Raw genomic sequence first — 25958 nt, 5'->3', positions numbered from 1 at the left:
AGGTTATGATGTATGTCATTATATATTGCCTTATGAACCCTAGAGACAAGTTCTACATTTCTAAAATTTATTATATCCATAAATTAACTAAAGAAGACATGCCCATACTGTGTCATACGAACAAGCATCTCATTTTCTTTAGCTGGGCATTAAAAGCCATGGTTCTACTTTACCTGAGAGACCATAGTTACATATGTCCAGTAGGCCTGTAGATACCAGATAATCACTATGGGCAATGTTTACCATCTGGATTAACTTATAGGAAATAAACACCCATGCACATGCTTTTATATCACCTTATTACCGCATTATCTGTGTAAAGCAGCTTTGTGACAACGTCTAAAATGTCTTTATTCGATTATTTTCATGTGGCAGCTGCATGCTGTATGATGTATTCAAAATAACATTTTATAGAAATAATCTGTCAACATCAGTCTCTGGAACCTCTTCGTGTTCTGACTGAAAGGGGAACTCCACTAGTTATACTGTGTTACAGTCTATTCAACATGTAACTTGCTGGATAAACCTGCATCATTAGGCCATGATGAATTGAACAGATTTACATTCAGACTGACTGTAAGGGCACGTGAATATGGGCTCTGTGCTCACACCACTGGCAGGGTCTATAAGAATGATTTTATAAAGTGTCCAGCTAGCAGCATCAGAAGGCAGGAGCTGGATGTTTAGGCAGAGGAGATGCTGTATACAAACCCACTTCACCAGGCTTCGACTAGGGATCACTTTTTAGCAGATGAAAAGCTGCCAGATTGATCACCATAGTTACATAAGGGCATACACTGGTTTCTCTTCATGAAACACTGCGAGCTCATCTGATTGATTCAGAAAAGCAGAATCCCTTAAGCCCATATAAAGCTATATTTCTCACAACACTTTCAGCTGCCTTATTATTCTTGCTTAAGTGATTGCAAAATATGAAGTCTTCAAAGATTTGGTTCAAACATTAGGGCCTGATTTATAGATGGGGTTATGAGGGTTTGTGTTACTACAAGCCAGTAGGGTCCAAATAATATGTGTGATCCCACTTGAGGTGTACCTGTAGAAATCTGATTATTTTCATTTTCAATCAGGTGTGGCCCTTGATTAGAATGAAAACATGCACACACTGGAGCTTTGTGGAAAAGATTGAACAGCGCTGATCCAGGAATAAACTCAGTAGCTTTAGAATTAGAATAGATCTTTCAAATAAAATATCTAACATGTTCCAATTTGCTTAATTTAAAAAAATCAATTTAGTAATACAGATGGATTGATCACTTTATCTAAGTAATAAACACAATCACATTTTTTTTATTTCCCATTTCAAGTTCTAATTCTTTGTTAGATTGTTCCAATCAACTGTTTTAAAATGTGTTCCTTTCAGCAAAAAAGTTCACAAACTGAGTGTTTCTGTTTTATTAAAGAAACTTCATAGTGCACATACATTTGATTGTCACTAGAGGTCAGCACAGTCACATTGTTGTGCTGTGGCTAGTGATATGTGTATTCGCATGTCCGTACAACACAATGCCACAAACACAATTATCTGCAATAAATCACAATATTTAAAGTGTTTCTTATATTGGAAATATTATTAATGTAAATAGACTTCGTCTCATAGTGCATTTTGATTGAACTGTTTTGTTGATTGTTATTAGATGTTCAGACTAGCAAGCAGTGTGTGTAGCATTATCACATTGTGTAATAATCAATCGTTTCTGATTTATTTATTCTACACAAAAACTTCATATTGGTGAGAGAACTTATAGCAGGCCCAAAGCAGTGAAATGCATTCCACTAAACATCAGGCACAGATTTGTGTGGGCATAAAAGTTCATTGTTCACTGCAGAAAGTTATATGTTAGTAAATTAAAATGTTCTGAATTTGGGCATTTTTATATATATTATGTGATTTATAAAAGTCAGATATAAGATTATTTTTGTCATTTTGTTGGCAAAAAGATTTTCCTCTGTCCAACAAAAGAAACAACATTTGTTTATATAGAAAGACATTTTAAAGTTAATGATAGAATTGAAAACGTTTAATATGTTTAATAATCCTAACCATTTTTTGCTGTCATTCTAGAAGATATACAGAATTACCAGACACTAAATTTAGTATATTTTTACACACACACACACAGTTTGGAAATTTCTCTTATTCTGCAGTGGCTGCTTCAGGACTGTGAAACACGTTTCTTTTGAATATCAAAAGTCAGTAACAAAGTGTTGTATTGATAATACATTTATAACACGGTTTATTTGCACTGTTTCTTTATCCATGAACTTCAACCATGTAAAAGTATTCATACAGTTTTATGGAAATGTACTGAAAATAAATACACTATATAATAAAAACATTATTCACTTCATGATTATCTAAAATATATCCAACTATTGGACTAATCAAAAAATAAAACACCTGGTAACAGAGATCTCATTTACAAAAGGATGATTACATACATAGGTACAGATTCTCCATCACTTTTGCTCCATTTATTTCTAGTTATTTATTTTTCAAGTAGTTTGGAGCTTTGATTTGAACCAAATGTTTTTACACCAGCAACTGAACTGAACTTTTTAGCATGTAACAGTGCATACATGCCACATGTCCTGACACCATGGTTTCCTAATGAATAAACAGAACCAGTGTTCTCTGTGGTAAAAAGAAGAAGAAGGAATAAAATGCACAAGGCAGTATCAGTGGAGAAGCACATACAGAATCGTTTTTTTCTCCCAAAAGTCTTGGTGTTTTAATCACGAGTACAGCTGAAATCTGCAGCTGTTCCTTTGAAACACCTTTCCACTGACAATGATCTTTAAAGCCTTTCTAAACCAGGGGTACAAAAATGCATAAATGAAGGGATTCAGTGCAGAGTTCAAATATCCAAACCAAACCAGAGCATCAATTAAAACTGGTGAGATGGTGTAATCAACAAATGGATCAATGATGTTGCAGAGGAAAAATGGAGTCCAACAGATGAGGAAAACTCCGACCACGATGGCAAGAGTCATTGTACCTTTCCTCGTTCGGTACCTGAACACTCCAGGTTTGGGACTGTGCATTCTGAGCTGATTGGCCAAAATGTTGATGGATCTTGCTTGGCTTCTTGCAACGATATAAATCCTGGAATAGATCGCAAAAATGATTAAGCCAGGGATGAAAAACGAGACCATGGAGGTGACCACGGCTGAGCCGTGGCTGAAAAAGACATGACAGCCCCCCACACAGCGCATGTTGGACTCGTAAAAATCTTCACTGCCTTTAAGGTTGAGTTCTCCAAACACCATGGCATAGGCGAATGCTGCAGAAAAGACCCAGCTCGCTGAGACCAGAAGCAGCACCGTGGCAGAACGGAAACGTGAACGATACGTCAACGGGCTGCACACGGCACAAAACCGCTCTGCTGACACACACGTGAGGTGGAAAATAGACGCAGTGCTCAACATGATGTCCATTCCTGTGTGTACCTTACACATAAAGTCCGAGAGAAACCAGCAGCTGTACACTGATCTCATGGAGCTTAAAGGCATCACAAAAATACCTAGCAGAAAGTCACACATGGCCAGGGAGAGGATTAAGTGGTTGGTTGGTGTGTGAAGCTGCTTGAAGTGTGCAATTGAAATGATAACGAATATGTTTCCAATCACAGTCATCATGATGGTAATTGCCATGCAGAAAAACATGGAGATTTGGACGTACGGTGGTCGGGAAATCCTCCAGCAAGATCCGTTGATGGACTCATAGCACAGAAGTTCGTTCTGATTGAAGTCGGGGGGGTTTAAAGTGTCCATTATGCTCCTTCCTGTGGGAGATAAAGAATTTACAAAACTGTCTTTATGGTCAAATACTAGAAACATTAAAAAAAAATGAAATAAAAACCTACATTCACAGAGTGATGATGCCATACAGCCATGTAGTATTCTTCTCCAAGTCAGACATGTTTCTGTAGTCCATCATGCACCGGCCCGTGACCGATAAAGAGAAATGAACTGGAAATCCCATGTTGTTATCCAGGATATATGCTGATTAAATATTTACCTTGTTTTGGTGTGATCCACCTAGCGCATGCGTCCCCCTCCTGTTTAAAATCAAAACAAATCAATTACACATTTCATGTCGTAAAGTTCAAAGTACAAAAAAAAAAAACACTTCCCTTCACCGACTGTTTATTTGTTAGGCTGAAATGAACTTAGCAGCAGTGCTGGACTAAATCACTTCCTTTTTTTCTTTTTACTGTAAGCAAATGGAAAATGTTCGTCTGGGAACAACTGCAGAGGACTTTACAATCCTTTTAGAGTTTGGAATGTCTTCTCCCATGGGTGTAGTTTATTTTATTATGAGTCCAGGATTCACACAGCTTTCTGCCGATGAAAAGTCATCTCAATGGTCCTTTAATACCTAGTTTTGTTTTTTTTCTAAATCTGAGCAAACATCTCTGTGAAACCTAGATACACACCGAGGTACATATCTTCCATGTACAGAATCTTAATTATGACCCATGCAAACACACACACACACACACACACACACACAATGAGAAACAGATGCCTCATATTGACGCTTGAAAAGAGACAGATATTGATACAAAGGCCTGGATTAAACAGATTGTCCTCCACATGAACAGTCACATTAGCGTGTAGGAGTAACTTGTGTGCATATGTTTCAACACTTTATAGTTTTAATATCATGTCACATTGCTTTTTATCTGATGAAGCAGCGTTTTTGAATTAAACTTGTGAAGTAAATAGTCGGGTGGAACAAAGCTCTTTCTTTCCCTCCATTTATAATGTGGATTAGGTGCTCAGTTGCTCCTGCTGTATTTGATTACTCTTGATAGTTTTGCTATTTGTTCCAGTGCCAGTGGTGGTGGTGTCAATGTTTCCACTACCTTAAGACTAAATGACAAGCGTATGGAGTCCATTAAACTCAGCGGGGCCTTTAATTGACTTGCTTTAAGATTGAATTAATCAGCCATTACTAATACCTTATAATGCTATTCATGCTAATTAGCTTCAACTGATCATCTACTGACAAGACAGATATCCGGAACATCCTGATTTGTCTAAATCTGTTACCTGATCATCTAAGACACCATCCTAAAACACTTTTAAACCTGAGAATACAATATAACACACAATACAATATAAAATTATCATTTAAAATGACAGAAAAGATGACTTTTACACTCATTTACATCTTGGCACTTAATCCAGTGCATCCTCTTATTTTATAGATCCATATTATATGTACACGGTGTTTTACTCTCCAGCAGTTAATTGTGACCACAACGAGAAACCGCAAGACACCAAATCAAGGTTCCCAATGCACAATGGTGCAAATGTGGAAAAAGACGCTAAGCATGCACTTGGACTAGCTGCAGACTTGCCTCGCTTTTCTGGTAATGGAGATGATGTGAAGGCTGTTGCTTTGTCTTAGAGTCGTACCCATACACCTATGTTTCATCACTGGAATTCTTGGCAGACTTTGACATGGTGTTCCTTCTGCTCATGGGTCAGCAGCCTGGGGAACGCGGCGCATGTTTAAATCATGCATGAGGATCGTCTGGACTGTTCCATATGACACACCACCAATGGCAGCGATGTTGTGGACTGTTCCACAACACATGCTGAAGGTCTTCCTGATTTCTGTTTGTCTTCCAGTGAAGTTTTTCCGCACTTGACGAGTGTGTGTGCCACAAAAAAAACACCTCGAACGACACTTTACAGCATCACCGTAAACTTGCTGAATCGTGTCAAACGTCTCCGTGGCAGATTTGCCCAGTTTCACGCAGAATTTCACGCTTGCTCTTTGTTCTAACTTGCGGTCCGTGATCACCTTGCAGACGTGGTAGCGCAAGTGGTCAGAATAGTACAATTTGGCACACTGACTTATAAAGTTCGGTGCTTCCTGTGACTGTGCGTGCAGCCTCGTGCTACCATCTGTTTGTGTGTTACAAAACTAGTCTTTGAACATTTTGATTCCACTACGTAAAAAGATGTTCTGAACAGTGAAACATGTACGAGTCATGCTACAGATCAGTGGACTGTTCGGAATGATTTAACTATCCTGATGTTCTACAGATATATTTATGAATCATCTTTGTTTTATTATTGCAGAGTTATTATATTTTTGTTTATTTGTTTGTTGTTAGTATTGTTGTTTTCTGAACTAAATCTATATGAATGAGGCCTGAAGTCTATGTTTACCCCTGAGCTTCATTCAATTCTTTAGAAAATGGTTAATAAATATACGCAGATGTTATTTCTCATCAACTGCTATTTGTTTTCTTTTGGGAAATGGTACTTTAATCAACCATAATCCAATCCAGTGCAGTTCCAGCCACAGGAGGGAAAAGGAATGGTTTTGATTGGTTTATAGTCACCAGCTTCCTGTCTCTATTCTTTTTTCCTTTATATATTACGACTATATACTGTAACTAAGTGTTTGACCAGAACTCAGCCAGTCAGTGCTTCAGAGGTAATAATGATAATGATTGATTATGTTTTAAAGTTATTTATGCAATTGCAGTTAATATTTTTTAGATGTATGTATTTTAATTTAGGTTTAACTCCAAGATCCAGAATTTTACATCTGATTCATTATCACTATATTCTTTGTAGATTGTACTTTTTGTTCTTTTTTTTTTTTTTTTTTAACAGATGGTAAAAAAGGGTGACAAACTCATGTCTAACTCACTGTTTCTCTCTTTCCCTCTACTTTAGAGTGCAAAAGTATTAGGGCCAATATAGAAATATAGCAAATAATGTAGACCAATTTCTATATAAAAGAATTTGACTTTAAAGAGCAGTAAACAGCAAAACAATTGACCATTTTTGCCTTTAAAACTGTACCATTTCTTCCAGATTCACTGTTTGTTATAGGCAATTAGCAGTAATTGTTTCTTCGAAATTGGAAAACCTGAAACTGTTGTTCTTGAACATTTGGTTCTTGCTGGTTTATCTTGAAAAAAAAGATGAATATATTTTATTTATCTTTAAAGGCATACAGTGTTTTGACTGTAATATTCACACTGGATTATTTTAGATTTTTTTGTTGTACTTCTGCAAATGCACTAATGCAGAAGGCATAAACGATTTATAAATTATAAATGTCAAATTAATGTAATGATCATGTCCAGAGGTTGTGGATGAATATCTTACAGATTTACACTTATTTCTCCTGATTTGCTGCTTATTTCTCCTCGTGTTCATTTATTTATTTTCTGTCCTGAATGTAACATCCTTAACAATCTCATACTTTGTCTTTTTAGGTGTTTATTCATTCTCTAAAGATGAACTCAAACCTGTCTGCTGCTCTGTGTTACGAGTCTCTAAACAACTCGTGTCCTCGGATCGTGTACCTGCTCTCCTTACGCATTTCTTTTTACTTCCTCTTCACCACCATCATCATCCTCACTGTGAGCGGAAACCTGTTAGTCATCTTTGTCATCTTGCTTTCCCAGAATCCTCTTCCGGCACCTACCAATCACATGATTCTGTCGCTGTCCGTCGCTGGGGTTCTGATCGGAGGATTGGTGTTGCCGAACAGCATGGTGCGCTCTATCGAAACCTGCTGGTACTTTGGCCAGATATTATGTGAAATTCACACTACAGTTGATATTGTCTTATGCAACACCACCGTGTGGCATCTTACCTTCATCTCTGTTGATCGTTACTTGGCCATTTTTCATCCTCTGCACTATCGAAACCTGATGACCAACAAAACTGGCATGGCCATGATCAGTTCCAGCTGGAGTCTGGCATTAGTGTTTGGATTTGTCATCGTCATCTCAAACCCACAAGTCAAGATCAGGGGTGATTTATACAAATTTTGTGAGGGAGGATGTTTTTCTTTGCATGCCAGAGAAATTGGGGTGGAATATTCAATCATATTTTACTTTATCCCTGTATGCACTATAATCACTGTCTACAGCAGGATATTTTTTGTAGCACAAAGGCACGCTAAAGTGATTCATAGCTACAATAAAGGTCCAAAACCTTCTGCACCGTTGACAGTTAAAAATCTCAAAGCTACCAAGACCCTCGCTGTAGTTGTTGGGACCTTCCTTTTTTGCTGGACACCATTTTTTATGTGCAATCTTATCGACCCACTAATAGGCCATTCGATTAACACGCTTTTGTATGAATCTTTTATGTGGGTCGCATACTTAAATGCGATGTTTAATCCTTTAATATATGTGTTATTTTATAGCTGGTTCAGAAAAACGGCAAGAGTCCTGCTGAGCAAACTGTTCCTGCAGATTTAACTCGAGGGTGAAATATATAGCAGCAAAATCTCACCCTAGAAATGTGTATGTAGAATTGTCGATTTTCACTCAAACCAATATCATTTATATGTAAATTCATTCTAGTTGTATGTTCATTTTAATAAATGCTTGAAATGTTGAATATTTTTTAAATATAACATTATGTTTAAATGAGTACATTCGAAGCAGTGATGAACCCTAATTACAAACAAGTGAAAACTATTACAGTAATCAGCGGAGCAGTTCAGTATGTGGGTCATGATGCTTACTACTGTTGGAATATGCAATATTCTTGTGTGGCTCTCCAAGGTCAAACTTTCTGGTTGGCTTTATGGTGGCAGATTTTAACATTTCCCAGGTCAAGTCCTGAAGAGCTTCTCATCCTTCAACGTTTTCCTGTTCTAACATACACTTTAATTAAGTGCTTAATTAGATAAAAAGTTCATCCAGTTGCCCTTGAGCTCTCTTTAAGCTATAGCAGTAGCATGGGGTCAGGAGCTAATGGTTGAAAGCGTTTGCTTGGACCCAGAGAGCAGGACAAGTAGAACAATGAATATTGGATATAACAGTATCTAAATGTAATCTACCATAGGCACATTTTCATTGATTTAATAGATGGAACCTGGTAGCATTCCACAGGGAAGAATGACTCCTGATAATATATTCTTTATAATATGTTGGTTTTTGACATTTTTATCTGATTATGATCACAGAAGGACTGTAGTTATGATTGCAAGTAGTCAAGATGTCCTCCAGTGCTCACAAGCAGGCAATAAATAGCATGTGTATACTGTTCTAGAGTTACAGTGTTCCCATAAGAGGGTATAGTTTGTAACTTTAATCACAGGTCAGTGAACTCTCATCTCAACCAGCAATGTGGTGACTGAATATCTACACAGGCCTGGAGGGTTTTATTTATTCCTATATTTATTGTGATTATTTTTAAGGTAAAAAAGGCCCAACCTCACTCCTGATATAAATCACATGTTTCTGCACACAGGAAAAGAAGGTGAATTGCAGGGAGAATCGATTCTCACTGCCGTAACCTGCTGAATAAACGGGTCTTTTTCATTTCAGGCAGAGCAGCATTAAAAAAAAAAACAGGATACAAGTGAAAAGTGGGATCAAAGCAGTGATGATTAACTTACTGTTAAACAGGTGGACAAAATATGTGTGTAAATATTAGTCTTGAGTTGGTTTAGTATCAAATATTACAAGCTTAACAAAGGCCTATTTTTCTCTAAAGTGAATATATGAATGTAGATGAAACATTGTCCAGAGTTCATCTAGAAAGTCCATCTATGATGTTCAATATTTGTTTGATTCAGTAATTATAAAACTTATTATCTGGAAGCAATTTTACAGTGTCACTACTTTATAACAAAAGCCCTCCCTCTCCCATCACTGAGGTACATTGTAAATATTTCTAGGCTAAAATGATGTCATAACTAGAGCTGAAACGGTGCTAATAAACAATATATATCATTATAATTTAACATTAACGTTTCTACCTAAATATCGCCAGTACTGTTTCCCCTCTGGGTTGAATAAAGTGTGTATATTAAATTAGCATGTTCCTTTGATCATTTGCTAAGATTTTTGTAACAAAGATTTCAGAGTTGATCTTCAAAAGTGGGGCCCATGTCCATGATCAGATTAGATACTTAAAGTAATGTGACACAGGTAGAAGGAAAGATTAAAGGAAGGAAAAGCCATTGCCATGCCGAAGCAATTTGGCTTGAAATATTTCCCCAGAAAGTGAGGGCATGTCTGAACCACTTATAGAAAAAATGCAAACACTACTGGAGAGGTGCAGGATTTGAATATCCGTAAATATGTCCAAGCAGTTATAGATACAAAAATAATGATTATTGAACCCAATTAAACCCTCACAATTATGGGTAAAGTTTTCAGGGTATGATAAAACACTGACAGATATAAACTGGTCTCCACAGACTCCAGACCTGAACACTATAGAGGCAGTATGGGGTCACCTGGCCAAAGAAAAAAGTCTTAAACCTTAGGACAGTCTCCCTGAGTTCAACATGTGCTTAGTGTAAAAGGAGGTCACAATAAATGGAGTTTTGTTAGAATTTTTATTGTGTATGTATTTCATATTTTTTTTATTGCTTGCCTAAGGCTTTTCCACAGCACTCTATTAATATTCACTGTATATCTGAACTACATCTATATAAATGATGCCTGAAGTTCATGATTAATATTTAACTTTATTTAATTTCTGGAATAAGTGGTAATAAATATATGCAGATATCATTTCTTATTATTTCAGTTGGTTTTTTGGGGAAATGGTACATAATTATTCATAACCCAATCCAGTTCGATTGCAGCCACATGAGGATAAAATAAGGTGTTTGATTGGTTTGTAGGCAAAGCTTCCTGTTTCTTTCCTTTTTTTACTTTCTATATAAATATAGCAATACATGTTAAATGTTATTGTTTGAGCAGAACTCAGACAATCATTACGAGGTAATAATAATATAATAATAATGTGATGATGATTGCATTTTATTTAAGCATGTTATACGTTGTAAGTTTTATTTATGCATGTAATACAGCGATGCAGTTAATTTATAGATTTATATATTTTATTTGTTTAACCTGAAGGTCCAGAAAATAACATTTGATTCGTACTGTATCTTTTTGTAGTTTGTTCTTTAAACAGATGCTGCACATAGTGATAAAGGCTGATCTCTATTTCTCTCTTTCTCTTTCTTCCTCTCTTTTTCTCTACATTAGTGTGCAAAAGTATTCAAAATATAGCAACAGAAACAAATGCAAGTCTTTACAGTAATATTTCCATTTATAGTTCACTAATTCAAAAGGGTTCAAAAAATCTAAAGGTAAAATTGATATAAAAAAATAAGAGAATGAGAAACATTTTTCTCACTAATGTAATTGAGTATAAATGTAAAATGTTCAACATGAATGTAGCTTGAAAACCCACTCTGGAATTCTACAGTCCAGGTTTTTGTTGATCTTGAAATGTGGCGCTGTTGTACACGAGGCATCTTTATTATACTGCCACAAAAGATGTTTATTGGATGTTTAGTGCTTTCACATTAAGAACTGCTATCGTTGACTTTGTATGTTGCTACAGGTCGAAATGTATCATAATTCTAAGGTTAAAATGATGACTTAAGTATAAAAATCTGTTTTTTTTTAAACCCTAGATCTTTCAGTGGAACAGCGTTTACATGTATATCATTTGACCATTTCCCTGCTGTGTTTACTTTCTCTGTAACAGGGAATTTGTGCCTGTGCTGAATGTTGTACCAATGTTTTGATGTGTTTTTTACTGTGTAAAACATCCATAAGTCTGAAATATGAGCTGGTGTTTAAAGTTAAATAAACCAGATTAAGGTCAATTGTGAATAATGGCATCACACTGTTATATTTCTGTATTTAGTCAATGCCAATTAATATTCTGAGGCTTCATGGTGAATGGAAGCTGGATATTACAATATATTCAAACATAAAAACTATATGAATAATATATATAGAGAGAATAATGATGCATTGCATTTACATGAACAGTTATGGCATTTGGCACATGCCCATATCTAAATTGATATTAATCTCGTTTATATAGTAGAGCTATTAAGGTTTAAGGACATTTCTCAAGGACCCAGAGTGGCTTCTAATGATCCAATCAGGAGTCCAACATCTTAACCCCTAAGCTACCACTTTCCTGATTTTACAATACAGTACAAAAATTAAATTAACCTTAAAGATGTAAATTGATCCTTGCCATTGAGACTGTAGCACTTATGATCTGAAAGGGAATGTTTAAATAATAGACTAAATGATAAATGATCTGTGGGATGTCAGTTCACACAGTAAATACACAAGGTTTCTCTTTTACAAGTATATGAATCTTAAACAATTTAATACTTTGTCTTTTTAGGTGTTCAAAAGATGAACTCAAACCTGTCTGCTGCTCTGTGTTACGAGTCTCTAAACAACTCGTGTCCTCGGACCGTGTACCCGCTCGTCTTACACCTTTCTTTTTACTTCCTCTTCACCACCATCATCGTCCTCACTGTGAGCGGAAACCTGTTAGTCATTTTTGTCATCTTGCTTTTCCAGAATCCCCTTGCAACATCTACCAATCACATGATTCTGTCGCTGTCCGTCGCTGGGGTTCTGATCGGAGGATTGGTGTTGCCGAACAGCATGGTGCGCTCTATCGAAACCTGCTGGTACTTTGGCCAGATGTTATGTGAAATTCACACTACAGTTGATATTGTTTTATGCAACACCACCGTGTGGCATCTTACCTTCATCTCTGTTGATCGTTACTTGGCCATTTTTCATCCTCTGCACTATCGAAACCTGATGACCAACAAAACTGGCATGGCCATGATCAGTTCCAGCTGGAGTCTGGCATTAGTGTTTGGATTTGTCATCATCATATCAAATCCAGAAGTCAAGATTCAGAGTGATTTAAATGAATCCTGTGTGGGAGGATGTGATTCCTCACATGTCAGAGAAATTGGGGTGGAATATTTTATCATTTTCTTCTTGATCCCTGTATGTATCATAATCACTGTCTACAGCAGGATATTTTTTGTGGCGCAAAGGCACGCTAAAGTGATTCATAGCTACAATAAAGGCCCAAAACCTTCTGCACCATTAGTAGTTAAAGATCTTAAAGCTACCAAAACCCTCAGTGTAGTTGTTGGGACCTTCCTTTTTTGCTGGACACCAATTTTTATGTGCAATCTTTTCGACCCACTAATAGGCCATTCAATCAACAGCGTTTTGTATGACTCTTTTATGTGGTTTGCATACTTAAATGTGATGTTTAATCCTTTAATATATGTGTTTTTTTATAGCTGGTTCAGAAAAACAGTGAAGGTCCTGCTGAACAAACTGTTCCTGCAGAACTAACTTGAGGGTGAAATCTGCTAAAATCAACCACATGCATGTGGAATTTAAGATGCTTCATATTATTAAAAGTAAATGCATTCTGGTTCATTGTAATAAATGTCTTCTTTGAAATTAGGACTTTAATGTTGAAATAAGCGCGTTATAACAGTCATCATGAATTCATTATAGGCAAATCAGCAGCACTTAAAACTAGTCTAGCTTTGACATCCTTACATCCTTGTTCCCAGGCCAAGTACTGGAGAATTTCTCATCCTGGACATTTTTTATCCTTTTACATATACCTGTTAATGAATAGTGGTTAGCTGATGAGTTTGATGGAGTGTGTTCCAAACAAGGGAAATCACCAGATATAAAGTGAGGGTTTAAGGATGTTCATGTCACCCTGGAGCACCATTTAGTTGGAGCAGTTTTTTGTAAGATGCATGGATAAAATCATCAGCAGAATTAGGTAAGTGTACCAGGTATCTAGACACCTTTAGGGTTTGATTATGATCCCCAAAGCACTGTAGTCGAGATTGTCAGGGAAGATAAAGATAACCTTCAGTGCTCACAAGCAGGCAGTAGATGGTATTTGTATATTGTACTGGGGTTACAGTTTTCCCATGAGACACTGTTTCTACTTTTTCACATCTCAGTCAGCAATGTGGTGACTGAATATTTACACAGGACAGGAAATAAATATTCATGTAAACATTTAAAGTGTAAAGAATATCTAAAATCAATCTATTATATTTTTGGAGAATCTGGACATGGGAAAAGAAGGTGACTTGTAGCTGCAGTTCAGGGAAAAGTTAATGTAATTCCTTATTGGACATAAGTAGCTTTTTTGTGTATCTGTACTTTACTGTACTGTTTATTTCCATTTGGGGAAACTTTTACTGTAACTTCATTGCATTTTAAAATTACACATCACACTTATTACCTAACTCATTAACTTGTTTTGATTGGCACTTGGTGAATCTACTGATCAGCAACATACAGATCAGCATCAGTTCAACAGCAAGCAGAAAATCTAGAGAGGAACAAATGATGAAGAACCTCCAGACTCGAACTCACCACAACACACGTGACCTCATTTATATGATTTTTTAAGTAGTTAAAAAAGAAGGATCTACTTTAACTCAACTACATGGTTTGTGGACTTCATCCACCACTGGCAATGAACAGGCAGAATTGAAATAAAGCAGCATGCGAGCAAAAGGTGGAAACAAAACACTTCAAAGCAGTGATGATTAAATTTCTGTGTAGCAGGTGGATGAATATGTGTAGGTAAATATTAGTCTTGCATTGGCTTTGTATCCGATATTGCCAGCTTACCCAAGCTTTAAAGACGAAGTATGAACCTAGGGCCAGGTCTATATAAGGGTTTTTTTCATAATATAAATGTAGATCAAACATTTTCTAGAGAATCTTAGCTTGTGCTAAAAATATAAAGGTTTCTCCATTTTACTCAGTGCTTTTGAGAAAGTTCATCTACTGTATAATGGGTTGCTGAATTTATTCATTCAAACACTTTCCTGCTTTTTATCTGTAACACGTGTTGACTACATTCTTTATCTTGCCCACGTCATTAAATATTTATTCATACAAATTTTACTACTAAAAGTACAGGGTCATTCTGCACCACCATTCAAGGGGGTTGTTTTTATAAACGTTGTCACTAAATCAATATCAGCATGGACATTTATTTATTTATTATTTATTAAATTCCCTTTTATGAAACTACTTTTTTTTTTTTACATTCAAGCAATGTTTTACTTCATGTTACAGTCACTTTAATCAATACTTGTGATTTCTTATAGTTGATTGTTTTAAATCAGTTTTCTGCATAAATATATCTGCAATTTTATTCAAACTGTAAAATTTGATGTAATTATACAATAATTTATCACACTGATAATAAAAATAAATCATAGTCTGTTTCTGGCATACGACAACATAAAACACACCAAAAACTAAATCATGACATTTCACTTGGACGTTGTAGCCTTTTACAATTGTATTATTTACACAAATTATTACACTTTCAGTTGGAAACAAAACAATCACATTCAGAACAATCGTGTGTGTGAGGAATTCGGCTGAAATACTCCCCCAGACAGAATGACTCTAAAAGCGTGTCTGAACCAGCTGTAGAAGAACGCATACACTATCGGATTACATGTTGAATTGAAATATCCGACCCAAAGAAAAACGTCAAACACAACTGAAGGAACTGAATATCCAGTAAATGGATCTAAGCAGTTGCAGATAAAAAATGGCACCCAGGAGGTCAGAAAAACCCCCACAATTATAGTTAATGTTTTCGTGGCCTTTCGTTCCGATTTGCTCATACCGGCTTTTTCCTCGTCTGTCTTCATCTGTGCATTTGTGCATTGAATTGCACGAGCTTGTCTTCTTGCAGCGCGAAAGATTTTCACATAAACACAAAGCATGATTACTGCCGGGATGTAAAAACTAAGCATAGGAAACACTATGGCTGCAGTTTTAGCTTGAAAAACCGTGCATGCGCCCTCACAAAGGAAGGTATTATAATAAAACTCTTCATTTCCAAGAATATTGAGCTCCAGGAATATCATGCCGAACCCAATTGCTGCAGAAATGCTCCAACACACGACGATCATGAATCTAATAGCAGTTGGAGTCATTTTACTGTGATACAGAAGCGGATGACATACGGCGTAATAACGATCTAAAGAAATAATACACAGGTTAAAAATGGACGCAGTGCACACAGTGACATCCAAACTGCTGTGTATTTTACAGAAGGTGCTTCCTAAATACCAGCAGGTTTCCACAGAGCGTATCATGCTAGGAGGCATCACAATTCCTCCTACAAGCAGATCAGCAACAGCCAGAGAGAGAACCAAGTAATTAGTTGATGTTTGCAATTGTCTGAAATGTATAACGGTTATAATCACAAGCAGGTTTCCGATCACAGTGATTAGAGAAGAAGTGCTAAAGAGGATGTAGAGCAAAATCCGGACTTCCAGTCGATAATCGATCTTCACACATGATGTATTGATGGAACTGAAACAAAGTGAAGGCGTCTCTACAATATCCAAGTCAATTATATTGTCCATCTGTAGAACTCAATTAGCCTTCCAGATCTGAAGCAAATGAGTATTAATAAGGTCAAATGCCATTAAAACATTGCTAAAATAACACAATAAAGAATATTATCAGTATTACACAATAATCCAATGACTTTGACTAGCATAAAAAGTGCATTAGAGCAAATGACTCATCATAACTCGCACTGTACCACATTAACCAAATAGAAGAAGATCTGCATTTATAGTGCTTCTTAGCCAATTGCAGTCAATCTAATAATCCCTGTTGTAACCTGATAGCAGGGATAATGAGCAGCCTATTATAAGGAAGAGTATTGTTTGGTTCAGTTGCATTCCATTAAAACAACCATATTGCATTTAAATGCAATATTATATGGATTATGAATTAGGCTGGTTTATAGAAATGCCTTTGTAACTCTTAAAAAAAACAATTATTGTAAACAAAACAATATAGAATGTTTCAGAATTATTTGAATGATTACCTTGTTTTCCTATTTTTCATGATTATGTAATGAATATATATAATTTCATCCTTATGAATCTATTCACTGTAATTTATTACGTTTGTTGTTTACTCACTTATGTAGCTGCGTTTGCATAAATGTTGTTCTGTGTCACTGTGTTTGTTCTTGTTTTATGATTTTTTATTTGATTTGAAACCTTGTGGATTATTTGCATGGTTTCAAGTTCCTTCTTCATGTCCGATCTGAGCCTGAGAGCAACTCCAATTTCTGGAAACTACCATGTTTTCCAAATATAACCTCCATCAACGCAAAGTTCCAGAACATATACGAGGTGGTATGACAAAGGTTCGAGTTTTGTAACTAGTAGAGACACACAACCTGTGTCTCTGGCCTGAAACACAACCTGCCCTGAAGCAAATTCACTTTCCCAGTTATGCATGGTCATCTCAGCAAAGAGGGAAGATAGGGATGAGTTACCTGAGCAAAGTGGGGAGGCTGGGCAGAGTCATCTCAGCAAAGAGGCAAGGCTGGGCAGGGTGGCCTTGGCTAAAGGGGGAGTATGGGCAGGCAGGGCAGGGTGGCCTCAGCAAAGAGGGGAGACTGGGCAGAGTTGTCTTAGCAAAGAGAAGAGGCTGAGCAGGGTGGCTTTGGTGAAGAGGGGAGTCTGAGCAGGGTTGGCTGGGCAGGGTAGCCTTAGCAAACAGAGGAGACTGCTCAAGATGGCTTTAGCAAAGAGGGGAGTGGATGGAAAAAAGCTGGATAGAAAGATAGTGTCATGCCTAATATGGCAGGGAAAAGGGTGGTCACAACATCCTGGATTAGGACCTGGGACCTCTCCTGCAGCTGTCAGATATACTTGCCCAAATCTGTGATTGTTTCAGCTCTGCATAAGGAGATAGCCAAACTCTGCCAGATACAATTCCTCTGCCTCCTGTCTTGATTGAGGCATTCTGTCATTGTGAAGATCTTTGAGAGCAGAAGGTGGCAACAAAAGGGAAAATGTTTTTAATTGTGTATGAGAGTGCTCTCTGGAGGACTGGAGGGGATGGTGACAGATAGGAATGACAAAAAGTGCCCTCTGGTGGTCTGGAGTAAAAATATCTAAGATATCCATGACACAATATGGATGCAGCACCTGGATTTTTGCATTGATATTGTGCAGTTGCTTATGGGGACGCAGCAATCCAAGCTCATCACATGGGCATACACTGCCATTGGACAGCCAGGTGAAATGCATCTACCACCTGCTTTGGAAACAAGTTAATGTGGCAAAATTTTGCCTGTTGTTAAGCTTCTCCCACTGCCCCCTTCTTGAATGGTGCTGGTTTCACATCTTTCTTGTTTTCAGCATCAACCTAGCAAGATCTTAAGCAACAAATTGTGATCTGGTGGTTATAGACCTGTTTTTCAAAGACCCTACCCCTGCTCCCACTACAAAACCCACTTTCAGCCTTAACTTCAGATGACAGTTATGTAACTATAGATTCTGGTAGTTTGGGATCAATGACAAATTGTGAACTTACAGTTAACCTACAGGGTTAGGGGGCAAGCTTTAAGATAGTGTCTCATGTCACACTATCAGCCACAGGCTGCACGGGTAGTGAAGCATCTATTGAATATTTACTTTGACACAGAGGTAGGGTGTAGTAGAGTCTGGGTTAGTGTAATGAGCTTTAAGAGTGTGTGCCCCAGCTGCACAGTAACAAACTAATACAAAGTGATTCTGTCTTCAAGCGTTCAGCACATTTTTGTGATTGAATTTCACAGGAACAATATCAGTAAAATGATAAAATGTGTCATTATTCAGCTCTTATTCTGTGGAGTGGAGGCTCAGCAGGTTCTGAATGAGTGAATTGTATGATTGAGTTAGCATGTAAATGACAATCTGTTTCAATAGGGCCTTTAAGCGAAACTTATTAAACCTCATTTATGCTCGTTCACAAGACAGTTTGGATCAATGCACTTAAAATTACTAAACAAATTTTTTTTCCTTAATTTTTCTGAAAGTCTTTTGTTCAATTAAAAAAAAGCATATCTAGCATGCATAATATAATTAACATTTATATCTTTAATGTGCAATAAATAAATTACATTAACTGATATTCTATGCATTAGAACTCTGTTGTCCTATACAATGTTATATAGGTAGAAATTAAAATTAGGTATGAAGGTAACCACTAATATTTACTGTTGGTCTCAGATTGATAAAGAGCAGTTTGGTTTTTAACAGTTTTATTTCACCTGTAAAAATAATACACTCGGGGCCATGCAAATTAAAATAAAACCAAGCAATTAAAACAATTTGATGTGTGAAGAATTAGTCAGGAATATTTTACCAGACAGAATGACTCTAAAAGCGTGTCTGAACCAGCTGTAGAAAAAAGCATAGACTATCGGATTACATGTGGAATTAAAATACGCTGCCCAGATAAACACATCAAACAAAACCGGAGGAACTGAATATCCTGTAAATGGATCTATGCAATTAGAAGTGAAATATGGTATCCAGGAGGTCAGAAATACTCCCATGATTATGGCTAAAGTTTTCGTGGCCTTCCTTTCTACTTTGCTTAACCTAGGTTTTTCCTCGGCTGCCTTTATCTGTGCGTTTGTGGATTGAATTGCATGAGCTTGTCTTTGTGCTGTGCGGAAGATTTTCAAATACACACAAAGCATGATTACTGCGGGGATGTAAAAACAAAGTGTAGGAAATATTATGGCTGTAGCTTTACTCTGATAAACCGTGCATGCGCCCTCACAAAATAAATGACTGTAATCAAACTCTTCAGTTCCAAGAACATTGAGCTCCAGAAATATCATGCCGAACCCGATTGCTGAGGAAATGCTCCAACACACTACGATCATGAATCGAACAGTATCAGGAGTCATTTTACTGTGATACAGAAGCGGATGACATACGGCGTAATAACGATCTAAAGAAATAATACACAGGTTAAAAATGGACGCAGTGCACACAGTGACATCCAAACTGCTGTGTATTTTACAGAAGGTGTTTCCTAAATACCAGCAGGTTTCCACAGAGCGTATCATGCTAGGAGGCATCACAATTCCTCCTACAAGCAGATCAGCAACAGCCAGAGAGAGAACCAAGTAATTAGTTGATGTTTGCAATTGTCTGAAATGTATAACGGTTATAATCACAAGCAGGTTTCCGATCACAGTGATTAGAGAAGAAGTGCTAAAGAGGATGTAGAGCAAAACCCGGACTTTCAGAGGATAATCGATCTTCACGCATGACGTATTGACGGAACTGAAACAAAGTGAAGGCTCCACCACAATATCCAAACTGATGATATTGTCCATCTGCAGCCCTCACAAAAACTTGCAGATCTGGAGGAAATTCACATAAAAGACAAACATCGAATAATTAAAATTGTATCTATAATATGAGAGAAATAAATTATCTTAACTAATATTCTGTATATAAGAACTCAGAATCCATACTTTGTATCTGTATCTGTATCAACTAGAGGAAAATGAAGCAAAGAGAAGAATGTTTAAATATATAGTCTCTATAAGCAAATAGCAGCCTATCTAATTACTCCCTGGTGGAGCATGGGGAGGGGAAATGAACTGACTACCTCCTGAAGAATAATTCAACAATGAAGTATAAATGGTTTATTTTATTAAAAAAACAAAAGCAAACAAGCACCTTGTGACAATACAGATAATCCTACAAGCCATGACTTTATCCATAATCCACCAGAATTTCCATAGTCATAAAAGAACCTCTCTAGGTTACGTTTTTAACCTTAGTTACCTGAGGGAACGAGACGCTGCGTCGCAACGCATGGCGTCACGGGCGGGGTGATGTCATGACCAGGAACCTATAAAACACGCATGGAATGAATGGCAGCACATGGCAGTATGGCACAGAAACGCAGCGTCTCATCACACCAAGTTGACCAGTCCCTGACCAGTGTGTATTTACACAGCTAGAAGTGGCACTGAGTTCAAGGTCAATGGGGTGAACCAGCCCGCAGCATTGCAGATGTCTTAGAGGGACACTCCAGAGGACCAAGCCCTTGGGCTGCCACACTCTGGGTCGAATGCGCTCTGACCACAAATGTAGTGGGGAGACTAGAGGACTCAAAGAAGATGCATCAATGATCCATCTGCTCACAGTCTGCTTGTTAGCAAGGAGGCCTCTCCTTGGAGGGCTGTAGCAGACGAGCAGCTGATCTGACTTCCTCCAGGGACCTGTCCTGTGCTTGTACCGGGCACACCTGGTTCAGCTTCTCCTGGCCTGGAACGGAGGAGAGTAAAATGCCTGTATCCTAACAGGTCGTGGGACGACTTAGGGTACCTTTGGGATGTAACCCGTTCTAGGGTACAAAAAGGCACTGGCCATACCTGGAGTAAGCTCCAAAAAGGAGGGGGCCACAGAGAGGGCCTTCAGAGAGCAAATGGCCAATAAGAACAGTCTTAACTGTGAGGTGCCTCCACAATGCCTCAGACAGAGCCTCCAACCAACAGCCAGGTCCCACCCAGGTACTCTGGGCTGCACCGGAGGACTCAGCCTCCAGGTGCCACAAAGAAAAAACACGTCAATAGAGGGTCTCTGCCCAGAGATTGTCCCGCCATGGGAATCTCCCAGGAAGGGTGCTCGAGGATGCCTACCAGGTCTGTAAACCATGGTTTGCCTTGCCACCTTGGGGCCACCAGGAGGAGACGAACTCTATCCCAGCGAACTCTCTCCAGCACTCCCGGAAGCAGTGCTTTGGGGGGGAAGGCCTACAGGCGAAGCCTCTGCCATGGCTGAGCCAAGGCTGGAGGAGTGAGAACCAGAGGGGAGAGTACGACATCTCTTGAGACACGAAGCGTGACGCGACGAGCGGGGAACTCCCAGCACGGAGCCCTGAGACAGGAACCCAGGATCTCTCCAAACATCTAAAGGCACGTGGGCATCGGCGCATGACCTTAATCGTACAGAGGGAGTTGCCCCATGGGTCCTGAGACACCACTAAAGGGGTTTCATGTGCAGGAGGCCAATTGGAATCACACTGGATGCTGCTGCCATTAACCAGAGCAGTCTCTGAAACTGCTTGACAGTAAGTAACTGCCCTTTTCTGATCTTTCTGATGGCTGTAAGGATGGACGCAATGAGGGCAGGATAGGGGTTGAATCAGAAGAACCTGATATTGGTAAGCTTTGGCCCCGAAAGCGAACCTCAGGAACTTCCTGTGAGAGGGGAGGATGGATCCAGAAAAGTATGCATCCTTTAGATCTACTGTGACAAACCTTCTCTCTGATCTAATCTGAGACACGACCTGCTTGGGGGTCAGCATTTTGAACCTGAGTCTCATAAGTGAGCGGTTCAGAACCCGGGCTCTCTGATGGAGGGACCACCTTGATGGCCTCCTTCCTCAGGAGAGTGCTTACATCCTGTTCCATGACCAGAGCCTGCTCTGTTTCCACTAGGGTGGGACAAACCACTTTAAAACGGGATGATGAGACACATACTGAATCATATAGCCTCGCTCTACAGTGCGCAGGACCCACCGAGACACATGCCAAATGTGCGCAGAATATGCACCTAATGTGTGGAGATATGTGCTGAACGTGTGCAGAATATGCGCAAAATGTGCTCTCGTCAAAGGGGGAAGAAACCGCCGAAAGGCCTGCTTCCAAAGCCTGGAGTGATGTTTGCAAACTTATTTAATTTTGTTACCTTAATAAATTCAATCCGGATTCACAACCTGCAAGATTTCTGGGCAAGTTATGGTGGGATCACTGGGAAGTGATAGCTCAGTAAAGACATTTCTGATCGGAAGATGATGAGTACAGTTTCCAGCATTGCCAGGTTTCCATTGGTATCCACTGCTTTGCTGCATGACTTTAAAGTTACAAATTTTATTTATAAAGAGACGTGAATTCAGTCCTTAGAAGTTTAGTAAAGTGGCTTTATTGTAATTATATCCATATATAGCCAGTACAATGAACAATGAAATTTAAAAATAATAAAATAAATCCTGGTTTCCTAAAGACAATTTTGATTACTGTTTAGGATTTGTCCATTTTGACCTGCATTTTGCATTCATCTGCATGTGCATTACGTGGCACTAAGTACCAAAAAGCTCTGAAGCCCTTAAGCAAGACCATTATTTATTTATTAATTTATTTATTCATTCATTTATTTTTGCAAATTCACTTTGTGATAATTCATGCTGTTGAAAGTTCTACGCTCACACACAGGCTAAATATTTATGTGCAATATTTTTTTGTAACAAACTGCAGAGTCTCTACAATATAAGGGACCACTTTTGTCATGGCTAGTGAGTACTGTCTTGTATGCATCGTCCTTTAGCACTGTTTCATTGTGATATGTGCTCATGTTTGTCCTAGCCCATGTCTTGCACTCTCATACTCATGTGCAGTATGCTACATTAACAAACTGAAAAATGATTGTAATATATTTAGCACATCTCCATCATGGGCCAATGTGTAGCGTCTTCCATGTTAGTGATACATGTTGTGCAGTGCTTGTATTGTTGGTTTGCTTTATCAGGTGGTATCAAAAAGTTTCGAGACTAATGGTGTATCTGGTGTTGTTCTGACCCATGTGTGTTACCAATTGATCTGCATTTGCACCCACCCTACTAGCCAAATTTGTCTCCTGTGGACTTCACCCTCTTCCTGAAGGTGAAGGTCAAAGGTCGCTGCTTTGACACCATTGTGGAGAGATGCTTCGAGAAGTAGACTTCCAGGACATGTTCCAGAAGAATGCTAGAAGCTGTATTACTGTGAAAGGGGCTATTTTTAAGGCGATTTGGTGGAAACGTAGATAAATAAAGTTCTTTCTTGTAAACAGAGTGATTTTCTGAACATTTTAATAGCACCTCTTATATCAGAAACGGATTTCTTGTATCCTCAGACATACTTGAGCAATAAAGATGATTCTGATATGGAATATAGATGTAAATAGAGCCCCAAGCACCCCAGCATATGCAGAGAAAAAACAGAATTGATTGAATGTATACAGCAAATATTACCAATTTGCCTACAATAAAAAAACACAGTCATTTTTCACATGCAGAAATGTTTACAAATTTTAATTTGGAACCAACAATCAAAACAATTTGATGTGTGAAGAATCAGGCAGAAATATTTCACCCGACAAAATGACTCTAAAAGCGTGTCTGAACCAGCTGTAGAAAAAAGCATAGACTATCGGATTACATGTTGAATTGGCATACGCCACCCAGATAAACCGGAGGAACTGAATATCCAGTAAATGGATCTATGCAGTTGCAGATAAAAAATGGCACCCAGGAGGTCAAAAAAACTCCCATAATTATGGCTAAAGTTTTCGTAGCCTTTCTCTCCGATTTACTCATCCTGTTTTTTTCCTCGGCTTTCTTCATCTGTGCGTTTGTGGATTGAATTGCACGAGCTTGTCTTTGTGCCGTGTGAAGGATTTTCACGTACACGCAAATCAGGACCACCGCAGGGATGTAAAAACAAAGCATAGAAAATGCCATTGTTCCTACTTGTGTTAGAAATACAATGCAGGTGCCTTCACACACAAAGTTATTGTAATAAAAATCTTCATTTCCAAGAATATTGAGTTCCAGAAATATCAAACCAAACCCAGTGGCTGCAGAAATGCTCCAACACACGACGATCATGAATCTAATAACAGTAGGGGTCATTTTACTGTGATACAGAAGCGGATGACATACGGCGTAATAACGATCTAAAGAAATAATACACAGGTTAAAAATGGACGCAGTGCACACAGTGACATCCAAACTGCTGTGAATTTTACAGAAGGTGCTTCCTAAATACCAGCAGGTTTCCACAGAGCGTATCATGCTAGGAGGCATCACAATTCCTCCTACAAGCAGATCAGCAACAGCCAGAGAGAGAACCAAGTAATTAGTTGATGTTTGCAATTGTCTGAAATGTATAACGGTTATAATCACAAGCAGGTTTCCGATCACAGTGATTAGAGAAGAAGTGCTAAAGAGGATGTAGAGCAAAATCCGGACTTCCAGTCGATAATCGATCTTCACGCATGACGTATTAACGGAACTGAAACAAAGTGAAGGCTCATCTGGAATCTCCAGGCTGATGATATTGTCCATCTGCAGCCCTCACAAGAACTTGCAGATCTGGAGGAAATTCACATCAAAGACAAACATCGAATAATTAAAAGTGTATCTATAAAAGAAATAAATGATCTTAACTAATATTCTGTGTATTAGATTTCTGATATTACAGAATTCATAGTTTGATCTGTATCACCTAAAGAAAGTAAAGCAAAGAGAAGAATGTTTACATTTATAGTCTCTATAAGCCAATAGCAGTCTATCTAATTACTCCCTGGGGGAGCATGGGGAGGGGAAATGAACTGACTACCTCCTAGAGAATCATTTACAAGGAAGTATAAACGGTTTATTTTATTTATAAAAAAAAAAAAATCAATAGTCATAAAAGAACTAACAGGCAAAGGTTTAACTAGAAATCACACTCCAACACCCAAGCTTGAACTTTACTGGAAAAATCCAGAAAAGGATGTCCCAGTTAAACTTTTCAAGATAATACATGAAACGAATAAGGAACTGGAACACAAACTGGAAATATAATAAAATAAAATATAATGCTTCATGTTTATGTGAAATATATATTCACTGATCTTGATTTAAATAATACATAGAATGATGCTAATTTATAAAAGAAAACAATTCTACTAATATGTATTTGACTGTGTGAAGATTGCAGTGTGTGCTTAGAACAGAGTAAACTATTTAAAGCTTTGGATTCAGTCATATAAGGAAAAGGATCTTGTATGAGAGCTAGAAATAAGCTTGTCAAGTTATTGGTCCTCCTTTTGGAGTCCATATATAAACAGCTTTGGGAGGTATATGCAAAACTGGATTCTGAAGTGGTGTTTGCAATCGTTACTTAATTTTGTTACCTTAATAAATTAGATATATCGATTTCTGGGCAAGTTCTGAGCAAGACTAATTTTGTAACTGGTGTTGTTCTGACCCACGTGCATTACCACGTCTGCAATTTCATCAGGGACAGCCATTTAAAACAAAGAGCAAACCTAAAATTATGGACGAAACTGGGCAAATCTGCTGCAGAGATGTTTGATGTGACGTATGTGTGACATGCGGGGACCCTGCGACGAGTCAATCGAGGTGTTTCGTGTGGCACGACGATAGAGCTGGAGGACCTTCAACAAGCTCAACCCCCGAAAATGTAAGAATCAA

General features: G+C 38.0%; 6 protein-coding genes across 10 annotated transcripts; 2 read left to right on the top strand and 4 right to left on the bottom strand.

Annotated features, from left to right (window-relative positions):
- Nucleotides 1–2259: 2259 nt before the first annotated feature.
- Nucleotides 2260–17634, bottom strand: taar1b (trace amine associated receptor 1b). Of its 5 annotated transcripts, none has more exons than XM_046872598.1 (4): nt 17194–17634; nt 3885–4079; nt 3701–3803; nt 2260–3542 (listed from the first exon to the last, which is right to left on the bottom strand). In XM_046872598.1, the coding sequence occupies exons 3-4, from the start codon at nt 3741–3743 to the stop codon at nt 2755–2757; spliced, it is 831 nt and encodes a 276-aa protein (XP_046728554.1). In that variant the 5' UTR covers nt 3744–3803; nt 3885–4079; nt 17194–17634; the 3' UTR covers nt 2260–2754. The 5 variants fall into 5 exon arrangements, with proteins under 5 accessions (XP_046728554.1, XP_046728553.1, XP_046728550.1 ...); XM_046872597.1 differs by having other exon boundaries at nt 2260–3803; nt 3885–3944; nt 4040–4079; XM_046872594.1 differs by having other exon boundaries at nt 2260–3803.
- Nucleotides 7284–8267, top strand: taar11 (trace amine-associated receptor 11). Its single transcript, XM_046874130.1, has one exon. It carries the CDS (start codon nt 7293–7295, stop codon nt 8265–8267), a length of 975 nt encoding a protein of 324 aa, XP_046730086.1. The 5' UTR covers nt 7284–7292.
- On the top strand, nt 12204–13178 carry LOC124401699 (trace amine-associated receptor 1-like). Its single transcript, XM_046874129.1, has one exon. The coding sequence runs from the start codon at nt 12204–12206 to the stop codon at nt 13176–13178; it is 975 nt and encodes a 324-aa protein (XP_046730085.1).
- LOC124401697 (trace amine-associated receptor 1-like) lies at nt 15230–16261 on the bottom strand. The gene has a single exon (XM_046874128.1). It carries the CDS (start codon nt 16259–16261, stop codon nt 15230–15232), a length of 1032 nt encoding a protein of 343 aa, XP_046730084.1.
- Nucleotides 17635–19008: 1374 nt separating the features above from the next.
- On the bottom strand, nt 19009–20040 carry LOC124401696 (trace amine-associated receptor 1-like). Its single transcript, XM_046874127.1, has one exon. The coding sequence runs from the start codon at nt 20038–20040 to the stop codon at nt 19009–19011; it is 1032 nt and encodes a 343-aa protein (XP_046730083.1).
- Nucleotides 20041–23806: 3766 nt separating this feature from the next.
- Nucleotides 23807–24824, bottom strand: LOC124401695 (trace amine-associated receptor 1-like). Its single transcript, XM_046874126.1, is given in 2 exon segments — nt 23807–23948; nt 23950–24824. Coding segments are annotated over 2 exon segments (1017 nt in total).
- Between the last annotated feature and the right edge of the window lie 1134 nt (nt 24825–25958).

Source organism: Silurus meridionalis, chromosome 18, assembly GCF_014805685.1.
Source record: "Silurus meridionalis isolate SWU-2019-XX chromosome 18, ASM1480568v1, whole genome shotgun sequence".
NCBI classification, from domain to species: Eukaryota; Metazoa; Chordata; class Actinopteri; order Siluriformes; family Siluridae; genus Silurus; species Silurus meridionalis.
This window is presented reverse-complemented; position numbering and strand designations above follow the sequence as displayed.